This window comes from Oncorhynchus keta, unplaced genomic scaffold (genome assembly GCF_023373465.1).
Source record: "Oncorhynchus keta strain PuntledgeMale-10-30-2019 unplaced genomic scaffold, Oket_V2 Un_contig_6540_pilon_pilon, whole genome shotgun sequence".
In the NCBI taxonomy this organism is placed as follows: Eukaryota; Metazoa; Chordata; class Actinopteri; order Salmoniformes; family Salmonidae; genus Oncorhynchus; species Oncorhynchus keta.
This window is the reverse complement of record NW_026288918.1, coordinates 1-24,379: the sequence shown is the minus strand read 5'-3', so window position 1 is coordinate 24,379 and position 24,379 is coordinate 1. Positions and strand designations below refer to the sequence as shown.

Below are 24,379 nucleotides of genomic sequence, written 5' to 3'. Positions count from 1 at the left end.
GTGACCAGTGTTCCATCATTAAAGTGACCAGTGTTCCATTATTAAAGTGACCAGTGTTCCATTATTAAAGTGACTAGTGTTCCATTATTAAAGTGACCAGTGTTCCATTATTAAAGCATTAAAGTGACCAGTGTTCCATTATGAAAGTGACCAGTGTTCCATTATTAAAGTGACCAGTGTTCCATTATTAAAGTGACTAGTGTTCCATTATTAAAGTGACCAGTGTTCCATTATTAAAGCATTAAAGTGACCAGTGTTCCATTATGAAAGTGACTAGTGTTCCATTATTAAAGTGACTAGTGTTCCATTATTAAAGTGACCAGTGTTCCATTATTCAAGTGACCAGTGTCCCATTATTAAAGTGACCAGTGTTCCATTATTAAAGTGACCTGTGTTCCATTATTAAAGTGACCTGTGTTCCATTATTAAAGTGACCAGTGTTCCATTATTAAAGTGACCAGTGTTCCATTATTAAAGTGACCAGTGTTCCATTATTAAAGTGACCAGTGTTCCATTATTAAAGTGACTAGTGTTCCATCATGAATGTGACCTGTGTTCCATCATGAATGTGACCTGTGTTCCATCATGAAAGTGACTAGTGTTCCATTATTAAAGTGACCAGTGTTCCATTATTAAAGTGACCAGTGTTCCATTATTAAAGTGACCAGTGTTCCATTATTAAAGTGACTAGTGTTCCATTATTAAAGTGACTAGTGTTCCATCATGAAAGTGACTAGTGTTCCATTATTAAAGTGACCAGTGTTCCATTATTAAAGTGACCAGTGTTCCATTATTAAAGTGACCAGTGTTCCATTATTAAAGTGACTAGTGTTCCATCATGAAAGTGACCAGTGTTCCATTATAAAGTGACCAGTGTTCCATTATTAAAGTGACCAGTGTTCCATTATTAAAGTGACTAGTGTTCCATCATGAAAGTGACCAGTGTTCCATTATTAAAGTGACTAGTGTTCCATCATGAAAGTGACTAGTGTTCCATTATTAAAGTGACTAGTGTTCCATTATTAAAGTGACCAGTGTTCCATTATTCAAGTGACCAGTGTTCCATTATTAAAGTGACTAGTGTTCCATTATTAAAGTGACCAGTGTTCCATTATTAAAGTGACCAGTGTTCCATTATTAAAGTGACCAGTGTTCCATTATTAAAGTGACCAGTGTTCCATTATTAAAGTGACCAGTGTTCCATTATGAAAGTGACCAGTGTTCCATTATTAAAGTGACCAGTGTTCCATTATTAAAGTGACCAGTGTTCCATTATGAAAGTGACCAGTGTTCCATTATTCAAGACCAGTGTTCCATTATTAAAGTGACTAGTGTTCCATCATGAAAGTGACCAGTGTTCCATCATGAAAGTGACCAGTGTTCCATTATTAAAGTGACCAGTGTTCCATTATTAAAGTGACCAGTGTTCCATTATTAAAGTGACCAGTGTTCCATTATTAAAGTGACCAGTGTTCCATTATTAAAGTGACCAGTGTTCCATTATTAAAGTGACCAGTGTTCCATCATTAAAGTGACCAGTGTTCCATTATTAAAGTGACCAGTGTTCCATCATGAAAGTGACCAGTGTTCCATTATTAAAGTGACCAGTGTTCCATTATTAAAGTGACCAGTGTTCCATTATTAAAGTGACTAGTGTTCCATTATTCAAGTGACCAGTGTTCCATTATTAAAGTGACCAGTGTTCCATTATTAAAGTGACTAGTGTTCCATTATTAGTGACCAGTGTTCCATTATTAAAGTGACCAGTGTTCCATTATTAAAGTGACCAGTGTTCCATTATTAAAGTGACCAGTGTTCCATTATTAAAGTGACCAGTGTTCCATTATTAAAGTGACCAGTGTTCCATTATTAAAGTGACCAGTGTTCCATTATTAGAGTGACCAGTGTTCCATTATTAAAGTGACCAGTGTTCCATTATTAAAGTGACCAGTGTTCCATTATTAGAGTGACCAGTGTTCCATTATTAAAGTGACCAGTGTTCCATTATTATAGTGACCAGTGTTCCATTATTAAAGTGACCAGTGTTCCATTATTAAAGTGACCAGTGTTCCATTATTAAAGTGACCAGTGTTCCATTATTAAAGTGACCAGTGTTCCATTATTAAAGTGACCAGTGTTCCATTATTAAAGTGACCAGTGTTCCATTATTAAAGTGACCAGTGTTCCATTATTATAGTGACCAGTGTTCCATTATTATAGTGACCAGTGTTCCATTATTAAAGTGACCAGTGTTCCATTATTAAAGTGACCAGTGTTCCATTATTACAGTGACCAGTGTTCCATTATGAAAGTGACCAGTGTTCCATTATGAAAGTGACCAGTGTTCCATTATTAAAGTGACCAGTGTTCCATTATTATAGTGACCAGTGTTCCATTATTATAGTGACCAGTGTTCCATTATTAAAGTGACCAGTGTTCCATTATTAAAGTGACCAGTGTTCCATTATTACAGTGACCAGTGTTCCATTATGAAAGTGACCAGTGTTCCATTATTAAAGTGACCAGTGTTCCATTATTAAAGTGACCAGTGTTCCATTATTAAAGTGACTAGTGTTCCATTATTAAAGTGACCAGTGTTCCATTATTACAGTGACCAGTGTTCCATTATTAAAGTGACCAGTGTTCCATTATTAAAGTGACCAGTGTTCCATTATTAAAGTGACCAGTGTTCCATTATTAAAGTGACTAGTGTTCCATTATTAAAGTGACCAGTGTTCCATCATGAAAGTGACCAGTGTTCAATGTCTGTGTACATAATAGAGAAACCTGGTCGCTACAGTGATTGAGTTCAGGGCAGTGATGGCTGTTTAACAGTCTGATGGCCTTGAGATAGAAGCTGACTAGTGATGGCTGTTTAACAGTCTGATGGCCTTGAGATAGAAGCTGACTAGTGATGGCTGTTTAACAGTCTGATGGCCTTGAGATAGAAGCTGACTAGTGATGGCTGTTTAACAGTCTGATGGCCTTGAGATAGAAGCTGACTAGTGATGGCTGTTTAACAGTCTGATGGCCTTGAGATAGAAGCTGACTAGTGATGGCTGTTTAACAGTCTGATGGCCTTGAGATAGAAGCTGACTAGTGATGGCTGTTTAACAGTCTGATGGCCTTGAGATAGAAGCTGACTAGTGATGGCTGTTTAACAGTCTGATGGCCTTGAGATAGAAGCTGACTAGTGATGGCTGTTTAACAGTCTGATGGCCTTGAGATAGAAGCTGACTAGTGATGGCTGTTTAACAGTCTGATGGCCTTGAGATAGAAGCTGACTAGTGGTGGCTGTTTAACAGTCTGATGGCCTTGAGATAGAAGCTGACTAGTGATGGCTGTTTAACAGTCTGATGGCCTTGAGATAGAAGCTGACTAGTGATGGCTGTTTAACAGTCTGATGGCCTTGAGATAGAAGCTGACTAGTGATGGCTGTTTAACAGTCTGATGGCCTTGAGATAGAAGCTGACTAGTGATGGCTGTTTAACAGTCTGATGGCCTTGAGATAGAAGCTGTTTTTCAGTCTCTCGGGTCTCTGCTTTGATGCACCTGTACTGACCTCGCCTTCTGGATGATAGCGGGGGTGATCAGGCTGTGGCTCGGGTTGTGGTTGTCCTTGATTATCTTTATGGCCTTCCTGTGACATCGGGTGGTGTAGGTGTCCTGGAGGGCATGTAGTTTGCCCCCGGTGATGCGTTGTGCAGACCTCACCACCCTCTGGAGAGCCCTGCGGTTGTGGGCGGTGCAGTTGCCGTACTAGGCGGTGATACAGCCTGACAGGATGCTCTCAATGGTGCAAGTAAGCGCTAACATTACTCTGTTACGTTGGGTAATGAGATAAATGTCCGCTTGAATAGACACCTGACTAAAAGCATCATTCTGAAACAAACTGTCGAAATGCATTCTGTTATGTGTTATCTGCTGCCCTCTAGTGGATAGAAGCGGCTCTGCAAGACCTGCGAATCAGCTGGTGCGTTTATGAAGAAATGTCTCTTTCTGTTATTAGTTGTGTTGTAAAATATATTATGCGTCTAAATGTTTAAAAAAAAAATTACAAATAATTTAATTGTTATCATACAACCTAACAATATTTATAAAATATTTTGCCGTGCCACTTTCCTTTGTCATGTCTAGATGGGATACAGCTTTTGTCAAATTGACATTCAAGTATATTATTATTTTGTAGCATTTTCGCTAACCCGAACCATTTTCCTAACCTTAACCTAATTATCATAACCTGCTACGTACCTTCTCCTAAACTTACTACGAAACGTGAATTTTGACTAAATCTGTTTCCCTTCTCGACTAAAAAAAAAACACGGTCCTCCCACAATCCTCTGCTTCCATGTTAGTCCCGTCATCCACTGCGGTCTTCACCCTCTCTCCAGCGAGCAAGATGGCGGACAGAATAGGTACGTCTGCTTTTTAAATGAGTCTGTTAACAGGGTTTTTTTTTTATTTATTTAATATTAAACTGACATATTCTTCACTTCAGCATTTTACATGCGAAACATTGTATTTTATTACATAAAGAAAGCGAGATGTGTGGAGTTTAGTTGATGATCGTTTTGAAGGCCGCTGTAAATCCATGATTAGAGTCAAGTCAAGGACTTTTGCTGTCATGGTCATTTTTTTAAGTAACAGCTTTTGGGTATAATGCATGGCGAAGAGAAACACATATATATACATCTAATCCCTGACAGTTTCTCTAAAGGGTTGTACATTTAAACCCATTTTTACAGTGTTTCCTATGTGGTTAGGTATTTAACCAGGTAGGTTAGTTAAGCTCGTTAGTCTACAGGACTAATAGCCTCTGCAGCCAGTCGGGAGTTGGCAACATGTTGTACCTTTTTTTTTTACCGGATAATGACCGATAACCGGTTATGACAACAGCCTTGTCTCAGCGGATCCAGGCTCGATCACAACTCCCGTGACTTTGATGTATCTTAACTGTTAGTCAGCTTTGTGTTCTCTAGACCGCTGTCTTAACTTCCGCATCTAAGTGGTTTATGAGTATTTTACACCACTGGCTCAGGACTCTTTAGTGAAATACTAACAAAACACGGTAACCATATAACCTTTAACAATGAATGCTATCTTCAGTGGTGTCTGTTTTGTGTGAGAGGGACGGCAGGTGTGTGTATTGATTGTGTGTGTTGTGTACCTGTGTCCTTAGTTCCCTTGGGTGAGAAGCGTCTGATGGATGTGAAGCTGGGAGAGTTGGGCTCCTGGTTGGGCAAGAGGGACTTCACTCCTAACGGAGTCCTCGCCAGCATCCGCAATGGTACCCCCTCCAACACACACACAGTACCTAACATGTCCCCCTCCAACACACACAGTACCTAACATGTCCCCCCCAATACACACAGTACCTAACATGTCCCCCCCTCCAACACACACAGTACCTAACATGTCTCCCCTCCAACACACACAGTACCTAACATGTCCCCCCCCCAATACACACAGTACCTAACATGTCCCCCTCCCCAATACACACAGTACCTAACATGTCCCCCCTCCAACACACACAGTACCTAACATGTCCCCCCCAATACACACAGTACCTAACATGTCCCCCCCAATACACACAGTACCTAACATGTCCCCCCCCCAATACACACAGTACCTAACATGTCCCCCAATACACACAGTACCTAACATGCCCCCCCTCCAACACACACAGTACCTAACATGTCCCCCAATACACACAGTACCTAACATGTCCCCCCTCCAACACACACAGTACCTAACATGTCTCCCCCTCCAATACACACAGTACCTAACATGTCTCCCCCTCCAATACACACAGTACCTAACATGTCCCCCAATACACACAGTACCTAACATGTCCCCCCCAATACACACAGTACCTAACATGTCCCCCCTCCAACACACACAGTACCTAACATGCCCCTCCAACACACACAGTACCTAACATGTCCCCCCCCAATACACACAGTACCTAACATGTCCCCCCAATACACACAGTACCTAACATGTCCCCCCTCCAACACACACAGTACCTAACATGCCCCCCCTCCAACACACACAGTACCTAACATGTCCCCCCTCCAATACACACAGTACCTAACATGTCCCCCCCCAATACACACAGTACCTAACATGTCCCCCAATACACACAGTACCTAACATGTCCCCCCCTCCAACACACACAGTACCTAACATGCCCCCCTCCAACACACACAGTACCTAACATGTCCCCCCTCCAATACACACAGTACCTAACATGTCCCCCTCCAATACACACAGTACCTAACATGTCCCCCCAATACACAGTACCTAACATGTCCCCCCTCCAACACACACAGTACCTAACATGCCCCCCAATACACACAGTACCTAACATGTCCCCCCTCCAACACACACAGTACCTAACATGCCCCCCCCAATACACACAGTACCTAACATGTCCCCCCTCCAACACACACAGTACCTAACATGCCCCCCAATACACACAGTACCTAACATGTCCCCCAATACACACAGTACCTAACATGTCCCCCCTCCAACACACACAGTACCTAACATGCCCCCCTCCAATACACACAGTACCTAACATGTCTCCCCCAGGCCATGACAGATATTAAAAGTACCCCCCACACACACACAGTAATGTGTTGTCTCTTCCCCCCTCCCCCAGGCCATGACAGATATTAAAAGTACACCCCCACACACAGTAATGTGTTGTCTCTTCCCCCCTCCCCCAGGCCATGACAGATATTAAAAGTACCCCCCACACACACACAGTAACATGTTGTCTCTTCCCCCCCCTCCCCCCAGGCCATGACAGATATTACAACAAGTACATCAACGTGAAGAAGGGAGGTATTGGAGGCGTGGCCATGCTGCTGGTTGGCTACGTGGCCCTCAGTTACCTGTGGGAGTACGACCACCTCAGTGAGTACAGACTCTGGGAGTACGATGACCTCAGAGGAACCCACTACATACAATGGCATTCACCTCGAAGCACTGTGAAGGACAATCTGATCTGACTTGACCTGCGTCCCTCTCTCTCTCTCCTCCTCTTCTTCTCTTCTCAGAGCACGACCGCTGGAGGAAGTACCACTAAAGCCCCTCCTCTCCTGACCCAGCAGGGCAAAAGCCTGACCTCTGACCCCCCCCTAGCTCCAGCTGTCTGTATAATACCACCGTTGTGACCAAGAATAAATAAAACTACTTCTGACATTTAACTTGATCTGCTGTGTTGGGGTTTTTATTATTAGTGTTGGATGTTGAGGCGTGTTATTACTCGCTAGTTAAAATGACTGTGGATATCTATTTATTCTTATTTTTTTTAAATGGAGAAACGTTAAAGTGAAATAAAATTGTCACGTGTGTTTAGTAGATGTTCCAACAGTGCAGTAATATCTAACAACAATAACATCTAAGTTAATGGTATAACTTGATGCTCCATGTCAGAGCGACTAAGAGACAGTATATACATTTGATGAATAATGTAAAATGTGTAAACATTATTAAAGTGGCCAGTGATTCCAAGTCTGTAAAGAGGGCAGCAGCCTCTAATGTGCTAGTGATGGCTGTTTAACAGTCTGATGGCTTTGAGATAGAAGCTGTTTTTCAGTCTCTCGAGTCCCTGCTTTGATGCACCTGTATTGACCTCGCCTTCTGGATGACAGCGGGGTGAACAGGCAGTGGCTCGGGGGTTGTTGTCCTTGATCTTTATGGCCTTCCTGTGACAACGGGTGGTGTAGGTGTCCTGGAGGGCATGTAGTTTGCCACCTGGTGTCCTGAAGGGCAGGTAGTTTGCCACCTGGTGTCCTGGAGGGCAGGTAGTTTTCCACCTGGTGTCCTGGAGGGCAGGTAGTTTGCCACCTGGTGTCCTGGAGGGCAGGTAGTTTTCCACCTGGTGTCCTGGAGGGCAGGTAGTTTTCCACCTGGTGTCCTGGAGGGCAGGTAGTTTGCCTCCTTGTGGTGCGTTCTGCAGACCTCAACCCTCTGGAGAGCCCTGCGGTTGCGGGCGGTGCAGTTGTGGTACCAGGCGGTGATACAGCCCGACAGGAAGCTGTGGGGACGACGACATCGGTACACTTCCTGATGAAGCCGGTGACTGAGGTGGTGTACTCTTCAATGTCATTGGATGAATCCCAGAACAGATTCCAGTCTGCAAAACAGTCCTGTAGCGTAGCATCTGATTACCTGAAACAGCCCTGTAGCGTAGCATCTGATTACCTGAAACAGTCCTGTAGCTTAGCATCTGATTACCTGAAACCGTCCTGTAGCGTAGCATCTGATTACCTGAAACAGCCCTGTAGCTTAGCATCTGGTTACCTGAAACAGCCCTGTAGTTTAGCATCTGATTACCTGAAACAGCCCTGTAGCGTAGCATGTGATTACCTGAAACAGCCCTGTAGCGTAGCATCTGATTACCTGAAACAGCCCTGTAGCGTAGCATCTGATTACCTGAAACAGCCCTGTAGCTTAGCATCTGGTTACCTGAAACAGCCCTGTAGTTTAGCATCTGATTACCTGAAACAGCCCTGTAGCGTAGCATGTGATTACCTGAAACAGCCCTGTAGCGTAGCATCTGATTACCTGAAACAGTCCTGTAGCGTAGCATCTGATTACCTGAAACAGTCCTGTAGCGTAGCATCTGATTACCTGAAACAGTCCTGTAGCTTAGCATCTGATTACCTGAAACAGTCCTGTAGCTTAGCATCTGATTACCTGAAACAGTCCTGTAGCTTAGCATCTGATTACCTGAAACAGTCCTGTAGCGTAGCATCTGATTACCTGAAACAGTCCTGTAGCGTAGCATCTGATTACCTGAAACCGTCCTGTAGCGTAGCATCTGATTACCTGAAACAGCCCTGTAGCGTAGCATCTGATTACCTGAAACAGCCCTGTAGCGTAGCATCTGATTACCTGAAACAGCCCTGTAGCGTAGCATCTGATTACCTGAAACAGCCCTGTAGCTTAGCATCTGATTACCTGAAACAGTCCTGTAGCGTAGCATCTGATTACCTGAAACAGTCCTGTAGCGTAGCATCTGATTACCTGAAACAGCCCTGTAGCGTAGCATCTGATTACCTGAAACAGCCCTGTAGCGTAGCATCTGATTACCTGAAACAGCCCTGTAGCGTAGCATCTGATTACCTGAAACAGTCCTGTAGCGTAGCATCTGATTACCTGAAACAGTCCTGTAGCGTAGCATCTGATTACCTGAAACAGTCCTGTAGCGTAGCATCTGATTACCTGAAACAGTCCTGTAGCTTAGCATCCGCATCATCTGACCACTTCCGTATTGAGCGAGTCACTGGTACTTCCTGCTTCAGTTTTAGCTTGTAATCAGGAATCAGGAGGATAGAGTTTCTTCATTCAATTATTATTTTTTAAATAACCAAAATAGCAGTTGGTTAGAAACCCGTAAATCGGTGCCATTATCTACAACAAAACAGGAGGAACAAGACAATGACGAGTACAGGTTTATTGTATTTTACAGACCAGGAGGAACAGGTTTATTGTATTTTACAGACCAGACCAGGAGGAACAGGTTTATTGTATTTAACAGACTAGACCAGGAGGAACAGGTTTATTGTATTTTACAGACTAGACCAGGAGGAACAGGTTTATTGTATTTAACAGACCAGGAGGAACAGGTTTATTGTATTTTACAGACTAGACCAGGAGGAACAGGTTTATTGTATTTAACAGACCAGGAGGAACAGGTTTATTGTATTTTACAGACTAGACCAGGAGGAACAGGTTTATTGTATTTTACAGACCAGGAGGAACAGGTTTATTGTATTTTACAGACTAGACCAGGAGGAACAGGTTTATTGTATTTTACAGACCAGGAGGAACAGGTTTATTGTATTTTACAGACTAGACCAGGAGGAACAGGTTTATTGTATTTTACAGACCAGGAGGAACAGGTTTATTGTATTTTACAGACTAGACCAGGAGGAACAGGTTTATTGTATTTTACAGACTAGACCAGGAGGAACAGGTTTATTGTATTTTACAGACCAGGAGGAACAGGTTTATTGTATTTTACAGACCAGGAGGAACAGGTTTATTGTATTTTACAGACCAGGAGGAACAGGTTTATTGTATTTTAAAGACCAGAAGGAACAGGTTTATTGTATTTAACAAACTAGACCAGGAGGATCAGGTTTATTGTATTTTAAAGACCAGAAGGATCAGGTTTATTGTATTTAACAGACTAGACCAGGAGGAACAGGTTTATTGTATTTTACAGACCAGGAGGAACAGGTTTATTGTATTTAACAGACTAGACCAGGAGGAACAGGTTTATTGTATTTTACAGACCAGACCAGGAGGAACAGGTTTATTGTATTTTACAGACTAGACCAGGAGGAACAGGTTTATTGTATTTTACAGACCAGGAGGAACAGGTTTATTGTATTTAACAGACTAGACCAGGAGGAACAGGTTTATTGTATTTAACAGACCAGGAGGAACAGGTTTATTGTATTTTACAGACTAGACCAGGAGGAACAGGTTTATTGTATTTAACAGACTAGACCAGGAGGAACAGGTTTATTGTATTTAACAGACTAGACCAGGAGGAACAGGTTTATTGTATTTTACAGACTAGACCAGGAGGAACAGGTTTATTGTATTTTACAGACCAGACCAGGAGGAACAGGTTTATTGTATTTAACAGACTAGACCAGGAGGAACAGGTTTATTGTATTTTACAGACTAGACCAGGAGGAACAGGTTTATTGTATTTAACAGACCAGGAGGAACAGGTTTATTGTATTTTACAGACTAGACCAGGAGGACCAGGTTTATTGTATTTTACAGACTAGACCAGGAGGAACAGGTTTATTGTATTTTACAGACCAGGAGGATCAGGTTTATTGTATTTTAAAGACCAGAAGGAACATGTTTATTGTATTTAACAAACTAGACCAGGAGGAACAGGTTTATTGTATTTTACAGACTAGACCAGGAGGAACAGGTTTATTGTATTTTACAGACCAGGAGGAACAGGTTTATTGTATTTAACAGACCAGGAGGAACAGGTTTATTGTATTTAACAGACTAGACCAGGAGGAACAGGTTTATTGTATTTAACAGACCAGGAGGAACAGGTTTATTGTATTTTACAGACCAGGAGGAACAGGTTTATTGTATTTAACAGACCAGGAGGAACAGGTTTATTGTATTTAACAGACTAGACCAGGAGGAACAGGTTTATTGTATTTTACAGACCAGACCAGGAGGAACAGGTTTATTGTATTTTACAGACCAGGAGGAACAGGTTTATTGTATTTAACAGACTAGACCAGGAGGATCAGGTTTATTGTATTTTAAAGAACAGAATGATCAGGTTTATTGTATTTAACAGACTAGACCAGGAGGAACAGGTTTATTGTATTTTACAGACCAGACCAGGAGGAACAGGTTTATTGTATTTTACAGACTAGACCAGGAGGAACAGGTTTATTGTATTTTACAGACCAGGAGGAACAGGTTTATTGTATTTAACAGACCAGGAGGAACAGGTTTATTGTATTTAACAGACTAGACCAGGAGGAACAGGTTTATTGTATTTTACAGACCAGGAGGAACAGGTTTATTGTATTTAACAGACTAGACCAGGAGGAACAGGTTTATTGTATTTAACAGACTAGACCAGGAGGAACAGGTTTATTGTATTTAACAGACTAGACAAGGAGGAACAGGTTTATTGTATTTTACAGACCAGAAGGAACAGGTTTATTGTATTTAACAGACCAGGAGGAACAGGTTTATTGTATTTAACAGACTAGACCAGGAGGAACAGGTTTATTGTATTTAATTGACCAGGAGGAACAGGTTTATTGTATTTAACAGACCAGGAGGAACAGGTTTATTGTATTTAACAGACTAGACCAGGAGGAACAGGTTTATTGTATTTTACAGACTAGACCAGGAGGAACAGGTTTATTGTATTTTACAGACCAGACCAGGAGGAACAGGTTTATTGTATTTTACAGACTAGACCAGGAGGAACAGGTTTATTGTATTTTACAGACCAGGAGGAACAGGTTTATTGTATTTAACAGACCAGGAGGATCAGGTTTATTGTATTTTACAGACCAGGAGGAACAGGTTTATTGTATGTTACAGACCAGGAGGAACAGGTTTATTGTATTTTAAAGACCAGAAGGAACAGGTTTATTGTATTTAACAAACTAGACCAGGAGGATCAGGTTTATTGTATTTTAAAGACCAGAAGGATCAGGTTTATTGTATTTAACAGACTAGACCAGGAGGAACAGGTTTATTGTATTTTACAGACCAGGAGGAACAGGTTTATTGTATTTAACAGACTCGACCAGGAGGAACAGGTTTATTGTATTTTACAGACCAGACCAGGAGGAACAGGTTTATTGTATTTTACAGACTAGACCAGGAGGAACAGGTTTATTGTATTTTACAGACCAGGAGGAACAGGTTTATTGTATTTAACAGACTAGACCAGGAGGAACAGGTTTATTGTATTTAACAGACCAGGAGGAACAGGTTTATTGTATTTTACAGACTAGACCAGGAGGAACAGGTTTATTGTATTTAACAGACTAGACCAGGAGGAACAGGTTTATTGTATTTAACAGACTAGACCAGGAGGAACAGGTTTATTGTATTTTACAGACTAGACCAGGAGGAACAGGTTTATTGTATTTTACAGACTAGACCAGGAGGAACAGGTTTATTGTATTTTACAGACTAGACCAGGAGGAACAGGTTTATTGTATTTTACAGACTAGACCAGGAGGAACAGCTTTATTGTATTTTACAGACCAGGAGGAACGGGTTTATTGTATTTTACAGACCAGGAGGAACAGGTTTATTGTATTTTACAGACTAGACCAGGAGGAACAGGTTTATTGTATTTTACAGACCAGGAGGAACAGGTTTATTGTATTTTAAAGACCAGAAGGAACATGTTTATTGTATTTAAAAAACTAGACCAGGAGGAACAGGTTTATTGTATTTTACAGACTAGACCAGGAGGAACAGGTTTATTGTATTTTACAGACCAGGAGGAACAGGTTTATTGTATTTAACAGACCAGGAGGAACAGGTTTATTGTATTTAACAGACTAGACCAGGAGGAACAGGTTTATTGTATTTTACAGACCAGACCAGGAGGAACAGGTTTATTGTATTTTACAGACCAGGAGGAACAGGTTTATTGTATTTAACAGACTAGACCAGGAGGATCAGGTTTATTGTATTTTAAAGACCAGAAGGATCAGGTTTATTGTATTTAACAGACTAGACCAGGAGGAACAGGTTTATTGTATTTTACAGACCAGACCAGGAGGAACAGGTTTATTGTATTTAACAGACCAGGAGGAACAGGTTTATTGTATTTAACAGACTAGACCAGGAGGAACAGCTTTATTGTATTTTACAGACCAGGAGGAACGGGTTTATTGTATTTTACAGACCAGGAGGAACAGGTTTATTGTATTTTACAGACTAGACCAGGAGGAACAGGTTTATTGTATTTTACAGACCAGGAGGAACAGGTTTATTGTATTTTAAAGACCAGAAGGAACATGTTTATTGTATTTAAAAAACTAGACCAGGAGGAACAGGTTTATTGTATTTTACAGACTAGACCAGGAGGAACAGGTTTATTGTATTTTACAGACCAGGAGGAACAGGTTTATTGTATTTAACAGACCAGGAGGAACAGGTTTATTGTATTTAACAGACTAGACCAGGAGGAACAGGTTTATTGTATTTTACAGACCAGACCAGGAGGAACAGGTTTATTGTATTTTACAGACCAGGAGGAACAGGTTTATTGTATTTAACAGACTAGACCAGGAGGATCAGGTTTATTGTATTTTAAAGACCAGAAGGATCAGGTTTATTGTATTTAACAGACTAGACCAGGAGGAACAGGTTTATTGTATTTTACAGACCAGACCAGGAGGAACAGGTTTATTGTATTTAACAGACCAGGAGGAACAGGTTTATTGTATTTAACAGACTAGACCAGGAGGAACAGGTTTATTGTATTTTACAGACTAGACCAGGAGGAACAGGTTTATTGTATTTTACAGACTAGACCAGGAGAATCAGGTTTATTGTATTTTACAGACTAGACCAGGAGGAACAGGTTTATTGTATTTAACAGACTAGACCAGGAGGGACAGGTTTATTGTATTTTACAGACCAGAAGGAACAGGTTTATTGTATTTAACAGACCAGGAGGAACAGGTTTATTGTATTTTACAGACTAGACCAGGAGGAACAGGTTTATTGTATTTTACAGACCAGGAGGATCAGGTTTATTGTATTTTACAGACCAGGAGGAACAGGTTTATTGTATTTAACAGACTAGACCAGGAGGAACAGGTTTATTGTATTTTACAGACTAGACCAGGAGGAACAGGTTTATTGTATTTTACAGACCAGACCAGGAGGAACAGGTTTATTGTATTTTACAGACTAGACCAGGAGGAACAGGTTTATTGTATTTTACAGACCAGGAGGAACAGGTTTATTGTATTTAACAGACCAGGAGGATCAGGTTTATTGTATTTTACAGACCAGGAGGAACAGGTTTATTGTATGTTACAGACCAGGAGGAACAGGTTTATTGTATTTTACAGACCAGGAGGAACAGGTTTATTGTATTTTACAGACCAGGAGGAACAGGTTTATTGTATTTTACAGAACAGACCAGGAGGATCAGGTTTATTGTATTTTACAGACTAGACCAGGAGGAACAGGTTTATTGTATTTTACAGACCAGGAGGAACAGGTTTATTGTATTTTACAGACCAGGAGGAACAGGTTTATTGTATTTTACAGACCAGGAGGAACAGGTTTATTGTATTTTACAGACCAGGAGGAACAGGTTTATTGTATTTTAAAGACCAGGAGGAACAGGTTTATTGTATTTTACAGACCAGGAGGAACAGGTTTATTGTATTTAACAGACCAGGAGGAACAGGTTTATTGTATTTTACAGACCAGGAGGATCAGGTTTATTGTATTTTACAGACCAGGAGGATCAGGTTTATTGTATTTAACAGACTAGACCAGGAGGAACAGGTTTATTGTATTTTACAGACCAGGAGGAACAGGTTTATTGTATTTTACAGACTAGACCAGGAGGAACAGGTTTATTGTATTTTACAGACCAGACCAGGAGGAACAGGTTTATTGTATTTAACAGACTAGACCAGGAGGAACAGGTTTATTGTATTTTACAGACCAGGAGGAACAGGTTTATTGTATTTAACAGACTAGACCAGGAGGAACAGGTTTATTGTATTTAACAGACCAGGAGGAACAGGTTTATTGTATTTTACAGACTAGACCAGGAGGAACAGGTTTATTGTATTTAACAGACTAGACCAGGAGGAACAGGTTTATTGTATTTAACAGACTAGACCAGGAGGAACAGGTTTATTGTATTTTACAGACTAGACCAGGAGGAACAGGTTTATTGTATTTTACAGACTAGACCAGGAGGAACAGGTTTATTGTATTTTACAGACTAGACCAGGAGGAACAGGTTTATTGTATTTTACAGACTAGACCAGGAGGAACAGGTTTATTGTATTTTACAGACCAGGAGGAACGGGTTTATTGTATTTTACAGACCAGGAGGAACAGGTTTATTGTATTTTACAGACTAGACCAGGAGGAACAGGTTTATTGTATTTTACAGACCAGGAGGAACAGGTTTATTGTATTTTAAAGACCAGAAGGAACATGTTTATTGTATTTAAAAAACTAGACCAGGAGGAACAGGTTTATTGTATTTTACAGACTAGACCAGGAGGAACAGGTTTATTGTATTTTACAGACCAGGAGGAACAGGTTTATTGTATTTAACAGACCAGGAGGAACAGGTTTATTGTATTTAACAGACTAGACCAGGAGGAACAGGTTTATTGTATTTTACAGACCAGACCAGGAGGAACAGGTTTATTGTATTTTACAGACCAGGAGGAACAGGTTTATTGTATTTAACAGACTAGACCAGGAGGATCAGGTTTATTGTATTTTAAAGACCAGAAGGATCAGGTTTATTGTATTTAACAGACTAGACCAGGAGGAACAGGTTTATTGTATTTTACAGACCAGACCAGGAGGAACAGGTTTATTGTATTTAACAGACCAGGAGGAACAGGTTTATTGTATTTAACAGACTAGACCAGGAGGAACAGCTTTATTGTATTTTACAGACCAGGAGGAACATTGTATTTTACAGACCAGGAGGAACAGGTTTATTGTATTTTACAGACTAGACCAGGAGGAACAGGTTTATTGTATTTTACAGACCAGGAGGAACAGGTTTATTGTATTTTAAAGACCAGAAGGAACATGTTTATTGTATTTAAAAAACTAGACCAGGAGGAACAGGTTTATTGTATTTTACAGACTAGACCAGGAGGAACAGGTTTATTGTATTTTACAGACCAGGAGGAACAGGTTTATTGTATTTAACAGACCAGGAGGAACAGGTTTATTGTATTTAACAGACTAGACCAGGAGGAACAGGTTTATTGTATTTTACAGACCAGACCAGGAGGAACAGGTTTATTGTATTTTACAGACCAGGAGGAACAGGTTTATTGTATTTAACAGACTAGACCAGGAGGATTTTATTGTATTTTAAAGACCAGAAGGATCAGGTTTATTGTATTTAACAGACTAGACCAGGAGGAACAGGTTTATTGTATTTTACAGACCAGACCAGGAGGAACAGGTTTATTGTATTTAACAGACCAGGAGGAACAGGTTTATTGTATTTAACAGACTAGACCAGGAGGAACAGGTTTATTGTATTTTACAGACCAGGAGGAACAGGTTTATTTATTTACAGACTCACCAGGAGGAACAGGTTTATTGTATTTTACAGACTAGACCAGGAGGAACAGGTTTATTGTATTTTACAGACTAGACCAGGAGGAACAGGTTTATTGTATTTTACAGACCAGGAGGAACAGGTTTATTGTATTTAACAGACTAGACCAGGAGGAACAGGTTTATTGTATTTAACAGACCAGGAGGAACAGGTTTATTGTATTTTACAGACTAGACCAGGAGGAACAGGTTTATTGTATTTAACAGACTAGACCAGGAGGAACAGGTTTATTGTATTTAACAGACTAGACCAGGAGGAACAGGTTTATTGTATTTTACAGACTAGACCAGGAGGAACAGGTTTATTGTATTTTACAGACTAGACCAGGAGGAACAGGTTTATTGTATTTTACAGACTAGACCAGGAGGAACAGGTTTATTGTATTTTACAGACTAGACCAGGAGGAACAGGTTTATTGTATTTTACAGACCAGGAGGAACGGGTTTATTGTATTTTACAGACCAGGAGGAACAGGTTTATTGTATTTTACAGACTAGACCAGGAGGAACAGGTTTATTGTATTTTACAGACCAGGAGGAACAGGTTTATTGTATTTTAAAGACCAGAAGGAACATGTTTATTGTATTTAAAAACTAGACCAGGAGGAACAGGTTTATTGTATTTTACAGACTAGACCAGGAGGAACAGGTTTATTGTATTTTACAGACCAGGAGGAACAGGTTTATTGTATTTAACAGACCAGGAGGAACAGGTTTATTGTATTTAACAGACTAGACCAGGAGGAACAGGTTTATTGTATTTTACAGACCAGACCAGGAGGAACAGGTTTATTGTATTTTACAGACCAGGAGGAACAGGTTTATTGTATTTAACAGACTAGACCAGGAGGATCAGGTTTATTGTATTTTAAAGACCAGAAGGATCAGGTTTATTGTATTTAACAGACTAGACCAGGAGGAACAGGTTTATTGTATTTTACAGACCAGACCAGGAGGAACAGGTTTATTGTATTTAACAGACCAGGAGGAACAGGTTTATTGTATTTAACAGACTAGACCAGGAGGAACAGCTTTATTGTATTTTACAGACCAGGAGGAACGGGTTTATTGTATTTTACAGACCAGGAGGAACAGGTTTATTGTATTTTACAGACTAGACCAGGAGGAACAGGTTTATTGTATTTTACAGACCAGGAGGAACAGGTTTATTGTATTTTAAAGACCAGAAGGAACATGTTTATTGTATTTAAAAAACCAGGAGGAACAGGTTTATTGTATTTTACAGACTAGACCAGGAGGAACAGGTTTATTGTATTTTACAGACCAGGAGGAACAGGTTTATTGTATTTAACAGACCAGGAGGAACAGGTTTATTGTATTTAACAGACTAGACCAGGAGGAACAGGTTTATTGTATTTTACAGACCAGACCAGGAGGAACAGGTTTATTGTATTTTACAGACCAGGAGGAACAGGTTTATTGTATTTAACAGACTAGACCAGGAGGAAGGTTTATTGTATTTTAAAGACCAGAAGGATTTTATTGTATTTAACAGACTAGACCAGGAGGAACAGGTTTATTGTATTTTACAGACCAGACCAGGAGGAACAGGTTTATTGTATTTAACAGACCAGGAGGAACAGGTTTATTGTATTTAACAGACTAGACCAGGAGGAACAGGTTTATTGTATTTTACAGACCCAGGAGGAACAGGTTTATTGTATTTTACAGACTAGACCAGGAGAACAGGTTTATTGTATTTTACAGACTAGGAGGAGGAACAGGTTTATTGTATTTAACAGACTAGACCAGGAGGAACAGGTTTATTGTATTTTACAGACCAGGAGGAACAGGTTTATTGTATTTAACAGACCAGGAGGAACAGGTTTATTGTATTTACAGACTAGACCAGGAGGAACAGGTTTATTGTATTTAATTGACCAGGAGGAACAGGTTTATTGTATTTAACAGACCAGGAGGAACAGGTTTATTGTATTTAACAGTAGACCAGGAGGAACAGGTTTATTGTATTTTACAGACTAGACCAGGAGGAACAGGTTTATTGTATTTTACAGACCAGACCAGGAGGAACAGGTTTATTGTATTTTACAGACTAGACCAGGAGGAACAGGTTTATTGTATTTTACAGACCAGGAGGAACAGGTTTATTGTATTTAACAGACCAGGAGGATTTTATTGTATTTTACAGACCAGGAGGAACAGGTTTATTGTATGTTACAGACCAGGAGGAACAGGTTTATTGTATTTTACAGACCAGGAGGAACAGGTTTATTGTATTTTACAGACCAGGAGGAACAGGTTTATTGTATTTTACAGAACAGACCAGGAGGAAGGTTTATTGTATTTTACAGACTAGACCAGGAGGAACAGGTTTATTGTATTTTACAGACCAGGAGGAACAGGTTTATTGTATTTTACAGACCAGGAGGAACAGGTTTATTGTATTTTAAAGACCAGGAGGAACAGGTTTATTGTATTTTACAGACCAGGAGGAACAGGTTTATTGTATTTTACAGACCAGGAGGAACAGGTTTATTGTATTTTACAGACCAGGAGGAACAGGTTTATTGTATTTTACAGACCAGGAGGAACAGGTTTATTGTATTTAACAGACCAGGAGGAACAGGTTTATTGTATTTTACAGACCAGGAGGAACAGGTTTATTGTATTTTACAGACCAGGAGGAACAGGTTTATTGTATTTTACAGACCAGGAGGAACAGGTTTATTGTATTTTAAAGACCAGGAGGAACAGGTTTATTGTATTTTACAGACCAGGAGGAACAGGTTTATTGTATTTTACAGACCAGGAGGAACAGGTTTATTGTATTTTACAGACCAGGAGGAACAGGTTTATTGTATTTTACAGACCAGGAGGAACAGGTTTATTGTATTTAACAGACCAGGAGGAACAGGTTTATTGTATTTTACAGACCAGGAGGAACAGGTTTATTGTATTTTACAGACCAGACCAGGAGGAACAGGTTTATTGTATTTTACAGACTAGACCAGGAGGAACAGGTTTATTGTATTTTACAGACCAGGAGGAACAGGTTTATTGTATTTAACAGACTAGACCAGGAGGAACAGGTTTATTGTATTTAACAGACCAGGAGGAACAGGTTTATTGTATTTTACAGACTAGACCAGGAGGAACAGGTTTATTGTATTTAACAGACTAGACCAGGAGGAACAGGTTTATTGTATTTAACAGACTAGACCAGGAGGAACAGGTTTATTGTATTTTACAGACTAGACCAGGAGGAACAGGTTTATTGTATTTTACAGACTAGACCAGGAGGAACAGGTTTATTGTATTTTACAGACTAGACCAGGAGGAACAGGTTTATTGTATTTTACAGACTAGACCAGGAGGAACAGGTTTATTGTATTTTACAGACCAGGAGGAACAGGTTTATTGTATTTTACAGACCAGGAGGAACAGGTTTATTGTATTTTACAGACTAGACCAGGAGGAACAGGTTTATTGTATTTTACAGACCAGGAGGAACAGGTTTATTGTATTTAACAGACCAGGAGGAACAGGTTTATTGTATTTAACAGACTAGACCAGGAGGAACAGGTTTATTGTATTTTACAGACCAGACCAGGAGGAACAGGTTTATTGTATTTTACAGACCAGGAGGAACAGGTTTATTGTATTTAACAGACTAGACCAGGAGGATCAGGTTTATTGTATTTTAAAGACCAGGAGGATCAGGTTTATTGTATTTAACAGACTAGACCAGGAGGAACAGGTTTATTGTATTTTACAGACCAGACCAGGAGGAACAGGTTTATTGTATTTTACAGACTAGACCAGGAGGAACAGGTTTATTGTATTTTACAGACCAGGAGGAACAGGTTTATTGTATTTTACAGACCAGGAGGAACAGGTTTATTGTATTTAACAGACTAGACCAGGAGGAACAGGTTTATTGTATTTTACAGACTAGACCAGGAGGAACAGGTTTATTGTATTTTACAGACTAGACCAGGAGAATCAGGTTTATTGTATTTTACAGACTAGACCAGGAGGAACAGGTTTATTGTATTTAACAGACTAGACCAGGAGGAACAGGTTTATTGTATTTTACAGACCAGGAGGAACAGGTTTATTGTATTTAACAGACTAGACCAGGAGGAACAGGTTTATTGTATTTAACAGACTAGACCAGGAGGAACAGGTTTATTGTATTTTACAGACCAGACCAGGAGGAACAGGTTTATTGTATTTAACAGACCAGGAGGAACAGGTTTATTGTATTTAACAGACTAGACCAGGAGGAACAGGTTTATTGTATTTTACAGACTAGACCAGGAGGAACAGGTTTATTGTATTTTACAGACCAGACCAGGAGGAACAGGTTTATTGTATTTTACAGACTAGACCAGGAGGAACAGGTTTATTGTATTTTACAGACCAGGAGGAACAGGTTTATTGTATTTAACAGACCAGGAGGAACAGGTTTATTGTATTTTACAGACCAGGAGGAACAGGTTTATTGTATTTTACAGACTAGACCAGGAGGAACAGGTTTATTGTATTTTACAGACCAGGAGGAACAGGTTTATTGTATTTTACAGACCAGGAGGAACAGGTTTATTGTATTTTACAGACTAGACCAGGAGGATCAGGTTTATTGTATTTTACAGACTAGACCAGGAGGAACAGGTTTATTGTATTTTACAGACTAGACCAGGAGGAACAGGTTTATTGTATTTTACAGACCAGGAGGAACAGGTTTATTGTATTTTACAGACCAGGAGGAACAGGTTTATTGTATTTAACAGACCAGGAGGAACAGGTTTATTGTATTTAACAGACCAGGAGGAACAGGTTTATTGTATTTAACAGACCAGGAGGAACAGGTTTATTGTATTTTACAGACCAGGAGGAACAGGTTTATTGTATTTTACAGACCAGGAGGAACAGGTTTATTGTATTTTACAGACCAGGAGGAACAGGTTTATTGTATTTTACAGACCAGGAGGAACAGGTTTATTGTATTTTACAGACCAGGAGGAACAGGTTTATTGTATTTTACAGACCAGGAGGAACAGGTTTATTGTATTTTACAGACCAGGAGGAACAGGTTTATTGTATTTTACAGACCAGGAGGAACAGGTTTATTGTATTTAACAGACCAGGAGGAACAGGTTTATTGTATTTTACAGACCAGGAGGAACAGGTTTATTGTATTTTACAGACCAGGAGGAACAGGTTTATTGTATTTTACAGACCAGGAGGAACAGGTTTATTGTATTTTAAAGACCAGGAGGAACAGGTTTATTGTATTTTACAGACCAGGAGGAACAGGTTTATTGTATTTTACAGACCAGGAGGAACAGGTTTATTGTATTTTACAGACCAGGAGGAACAGGTTTATTGTATTTTACAGACCAGGAGGAACAGGTTTATTGTATTTAACAGACCAGGAGGAACAGGTTTATTGTATTTTACAGACCAGGAGGAACAGGTTTATTGTATTTTACAGACCAGACCAGGAGGAACAGGTTTATTGTATTTTACAGACTAGACCAGGAGGAACAGGTTTATTGTATTTTACAGACCAGGAGGAACAGGTTTATTGTATTTAACAGACTAGACCAGGAGGAACAGGTTTATTGTATTTAACAGACCAGGAGGAACAGGTTTATTGTATTTTACAGACTAGACCAGGAGGAACAGGTTTATTGTATTTAACAGACTAGACCAGGAGGAACAGGTTTATTGTATTTAACAGACTAGACCAGGAGGAACAGGTTTATTGTATTTTACAGACTAGACCAGGAGGAACAGGTTTATTGTATTTTACAGACTAGACCAGGAGGAACAGGTTTATTGTATTTTACAGACTAGACCAGGAGGAACAGGTTTATTGTATTTTACAGACTAGACCAGGAGGAACAGGTTTATTGTATTTTACAGACCAGGAGGAACGGGTTTATTGTATTTTACAGACCAGGAGGAACAGGTTTATTGTATTTTACAGACTAGACCAGGAGGAACAGGTTTATTGTATTTTACAGACCAGGAGGAACAGGTTTATTGTATTTTAAAGACCAGAAGGAACATGTTTATTGTATTTAACAAACTAGACCAGGAGGAACAGGTTTATTGTATTTTACAGACTAGACCAGGAGGAACAGGTTTATTGTATTTTACAGACCAGGAGGAACAGGTTTATTGTATTTAACAGACCAGGAGGAACAGGTTTATTGTATTTAACAGACTAGACCAGGAGGAACAGGTTTATTGTATTTTACAGACCAGACCAGGAGGAACAGGTTTATTGTATTTTACAGACCAGGAGGAACAGGTTTATTGTATTTAACAGACTAGACCAGGAGGATCAGGTTTATTGTATTTTAAAGACCAGAAGGATCAGGTTTATTGTATTTAACAGACTAGACCAGGAGGAACAGGTTTATTGTATTTTACAGACCAGACCAGGAGGAACAGGTTTATTGTATTTTACAGACTAGACCAGGAGGAACAGGTTTATTGTATTTTACAGACCAGGAGGAACAGGTTTATTGTATTTAACAGACCAGGAGGAACAGGTTTATTGTATTTAACAGACTAGACCAGGAGGAACAGGTTTATTGTATTTTACAGACTAGACCAGGAGGAAAAGGTTTATTGTATTTTACAGACTAGACCAGGAGAATCAGGTTTATTGTATTTTACAGACTAGACCAGGAGGAACAGGTTTATTGTATTTAACAGACTAGACCAGGAGGAACAGGTTTATTGTATTTTACAGACCAGAAGGAACAGGTTTATTGTATTTAACAGACCAGGAGGAACAGGTTTATTGTATTTAACAGACTAGACCAGGAGGAACAGGTTTATTGTATTTAATTGACCAGGAGGAACAGGTTTATTGTATTTAACAGACCAGGAGGAACAGGTTTATTGTATTTAACAGACTAGACCAGGAGGAACAGGTTTATTGTATTTTACAGACTAGACCAGGAGGAACAGGTTTATTGTATTTTACAGACCAGACGAGAACAGGTTTATTGTATTTTACAGACTAGACCAGGAGGAACAGGTTTATTGTATTTTACAGACCAGGAGGAACAGGTTTATTGTATTTAACAGACCAGGAGGATCAGGTTTATTGTATTTTACAGACCAGGAGGAACAGGTTTATTGTATGTTACAGACCAGGAGGAACAGGTTTATTGTATTTTACAGACCAGGAGGAACAGGTTTATTGTATTTTACAGACCAGGAGGAACAGGTTTATTGTATTTTACAGAACAGACCAGGAGGATCAGGTTTATTGTATTTTACAGACTAGACCAGGAGGAACAGGTTTATTGTATTTTACAGACTAGACCAGGAGGAACAGGTTTATTGTATTTTACAGACCAGGAGGAACAGGTTTATTGTATTTTAAAGACCAGGAGGAACAGGTTTATTGTATTTTACAGACCAGGAGGAACAGGTTTATTGTATTTTACAGACCAGGAGGAACAGGTTTATT

The 24,379-nt window shown here is 39.7% G+C and overlaps 1 protein-coding gene and 1 long non-coding RNA gene across 2 annotated transcripts; both read left to right on the top strand.

Moving 5' to 3' along the window:
* The first annotated feature begins 4,260 nt into the window (after positions 1 to 4,260).
* LOC118378268 (ATP synthase subunit f, mitochondrial-like) lies at positions 4,261 to 7,219 on the top strand. Its single transcript, XM_052511244.1, has 4 exons — positions 4,261 to 4,415; positions 5,180 to 5,287; positions 6,805 to 6,921; positions 7,065 to 7,219. The coding sequence occupies exons 1-4, from the start codon at positions 4,349 to 4,351 to the stop codon at positions 7,091 to 7,093; spliced, it is 321 nt and encodes a 106-aa protein (XP_052367204.1). The 5' UTR covers positions 4,261 to 4,348; the 3' UTR covers positions 7,094 to 7,219.
* A 2,922-nt stretch (positions 7,220 to 10,141) lies between these two features.
* LOC127925983 (uncharacterized) lies at positions 10,142 to 19,044 on the top strand. Its single transcript, XR_008123004.1, has 10 exons — positions 10,142 to 10,225; positions 10,295 to 10,760; positions 11,106 to 11,137; positions 11,382 to 11,556; positions 11,700 to 11,731; positions 12,173 to 12,744; positions 16,877 to 17,019; positions 17,756 to 17,861; positions 18,128 to 18,265; positions 18,881 to 19,044. It is a non-coding gene; the product is annotated as an uncharacterized LOC127925983 (long non-coding RNA).
* The last annotated feature ends 5,335 nt before the right edge of the window (positions 19,045 to 24,379 follow it).

What these genes read in the sequence shown, in the direction of transcription:
- LOC118378268 (XM_052511244.1), top strand. Translation starts at nt 4,349, where the DNA reads ATGTTAGTCCCGTCATCCACTGCGGTCTTCACCCTCTCTCCAGCGAGC. An exon ending in CAAGATGGCGGACAGAATAG is followed by an intron (nt 4,416 to 5,179) that starts GTACGTCTGCTT and finishes CTGTGTCCTTAG; the next exon opens with TTCCCTTGGGTGAGAAGCGT. An exon ending in CCTCGCCAGCATCCGCAATG is followed by an intron (nt 5,288 to 6,804) that starts GTACCCCCTCCA and finishes CCCTCCCCCCAG; the next exon opens with GCCATGACAGATATTACAAC.